Here is a 2,516-nt window from a genome sequence, read left to right as displayed (position 1 = left end):
AAAAAAATAGAAGGCAGGCGGCATACAGATGAGCGGTCACAATGGACCGCTCGTCCCGCCATCGCGCCGAACAATCCCAAATTGCGCTTGATCGCCCTGCTCTCCAAACATCATCGACTCACAGAACCACTACTGCGCGGGGAGTGGGCTGGGCGCCATTTGAGTCCGTTTAGTGAGCCGCAACAAATAAATAAACCAGGCGGGCGAGTCAAGGAGGACCGGGAATAACAAAGAGGACGACCTCGCTCGACCCGTGGAGTGACCCGACGAGGGCGAGGGCCTCGAGGCTGGCCTACCTGCGTCCTGGTGTGCTGGAGGGTTAGTCTCTTCCCGGGCTGGGACTTGCGGCGGTCGTTCAGGAGTCTCTCGACGTCCTGCATGGAGGCGGTGGCGGTGTCGGTGAGGGAGCCCGTCTGAATGGCGGCGTCCAGGACCTTGAGGGTGTCGCAGTCCTTGCGGAGGGCGCGGCGCAGCTCCTCCGCCTGTGTCTCCCACAGTCTCCACGTGGCTTCCACTCCTTCCAGCCGCGACAGCTCGCTGCTGGCTCTGAGGAGTGAGCGGGAAGATTGATATAGCTAGTATGATCTACGATCACTGCATTTATGGCAAAATCGGATATAAATTAAACGAACTGCTAGCATTGGAATTAATATGGAAACGCAAGCAATATTCCAGCAATCTCTAATTACGAGCCAGAACCAAGAATTAACATTGCTGCAGAGGCAAACCGTACAGAAAGCCTTCAAAAATTACCGTTTGTGCGCCTCGTCCCACAGCCGGTAGAGGTCCGCCACCTCGTCCTTAAGGTGCGCCAAGGAGTAGCCGGTTTCTGTCATGAACCTGTGAACCGCAAGGTTGACGCTCGACACCTCACCCTTCCTCGTCAGCACTTCCTGCTGGAGGTCCTGCAGAGGAACACAAGTCATGTTAGTGCGGAGGTCTGTGAGTGGGGAACTAGTATGAAAGCGAGAGTGAAATTATATAACGGTAAACACTTTTAATAAACCAAAACACATGACGAAATACCTATCCCTATTACACGCATAGACAAATCAATATTCCTGCTACCTCTTATCAAGCTACCAGTGCGTATCCAAAGCATACCAGATGGTACGCCACCTCGCCCCTCCCTCCCCCTACGAGTTGGGCATTGTTGCGACGCCCCGGGAATACCGTCACGCCCACAACGTCACACGAACTTGCTGCAACGATGCGGGCGATATTCTAAATACCGGCGGCGACTTGTTTGGGCCGAATTCTTCAGGCAAGGAAATGGCTTCGGGCGAACAGAGCGACCCCTGGCCAGTCTCTCTCTTCTAGCGTTATTGGAATCGCCAAGTTACAGCGGAGGATCTCCACCCTTTTACGACAGCTTCGCTCCTCAACACCAGTATTCTGCCGCCGTCCAAAGGGCCTGCCGGTTATCTCCCGAGCCCGCTTTTACACCGCTTCCCGGCCTTATCACATCTCCCATCCCCTCCCTCCGATGCGCCTATAAATTCCGGGCGGAGGCAGGCCGTGCGGAGATAGTCATCGCAGGAAGGCCCCCTGGCAGGATGTCCCCTCACATCTCAATGGGCATCGTGGCACCTGAGGAGGCCTGAGCACCCGGTGGCGCGCTGTGACCAAACAGTGCCCGCCGTCCCTCCCTGACCTGCGTGGCATTACGCTGAGGGAGACAACCGCACCCTCTTCGCATGCCCAGTAGAGGTGGTCATGACGGGGGTTGGTGCCCCCCCACAGAGCATCGTCACACTCGACTGGCCATCAACTGCCGCCTGCCCCTCCTGGCCTCTTCATACCCCCGGCTCTCTCGCCAAGACAACCAAATTAAATGCAGATGCATCCACTGAAAATAATCCTGAGCCACACACACAAACCTTGTAACCTTGCGCGACCGCGATGTGTGCCACGAACGTCTCCCCGCGCACTGTCACTACTCCCATTACCTCTGATTTTAATACTAGAACGAAATGCATATTTACACGCACTCGCACACTCAAGGCCAGGTAGAGTGACCTCCTGACCTAGCACACGCATAAATAAGAGTGTGGGAGTGAGCGAACCTTAGATACGGGTTGCCTTAACAGGTAATTAGCGAGGTCGATGAGCATACTAACAGAGTTCGGGGCGCGCGGCCGAGTCGGACCCGCCGAGACTATTTATCGGTCTGTCGTGACATCCCGATCTGCGGGATTCACGTAATGCGTGTTAGAAGCTACTAACGCACTGTTCCAATCCATACTTGAATCCGCGACAACAATCGCTTACCCTGCGACCGTGCGCCCGCCACGCCCGCGCCGCCCACGGGGCCGCCGCCAGCATGGAGACAGGCGCTAATGCGGCTGCAGCGCCGCGGCGGTGACGCAACGCGCGGGAGCTCCTCCGCTTCATCCATCCCAAGAATGCCCAGCGCAGTGACAGGTGCGGGCTGGGCTGCGGCATTCAAGGACAACTTCAGTGCGACAGGAATGAAAGGCCACGCGAAAGAAGGAATAGGCGGGACACAATAAACT

At 56.4% G+C, this 2,516-nt stretch overlaps 1 protein-coding gene across 1 annotated transcript in view; it reads right to left on the bottom strand.

The window, feature by feature from the left end:
- Positions 1–2,516, bottom strand: part of LOC119587930 (nesprin-1-like) — a gene marked incomplete in the record, with an annotated part of 36,964 nt that overhangs the window by 9,568 nt on the left and 24,880 nt on the right. The window contains 2 exon segments of the mRNA XM_037936640.1: positions 297–546; positions 754–905. Of these exon segments, the coding sequence (XP_037792568.1) occupies positions 297–546; positions 754–905 (402 nt within the window).

This window comes from Penaeus monodon, chromosome 23 (genome assembly GCF_015228065.2).
Source record: "Penaeus monodon isolate SGIC_2016 chromosome 23, NSTDA_Pmon_1, whole genome shotgun sequence".
In the NCBI taxonomy this organism is placed as follows: domain Eukaryota; kingdom Metazoa; phylum Arthropoda; class Malacostraca; order Decapoda; family Penaeidae; genus Penaeus; species Penaeus monodon.
This window is presented reverse-complemented; position numbering and strand designations above follow the sequence as displayed.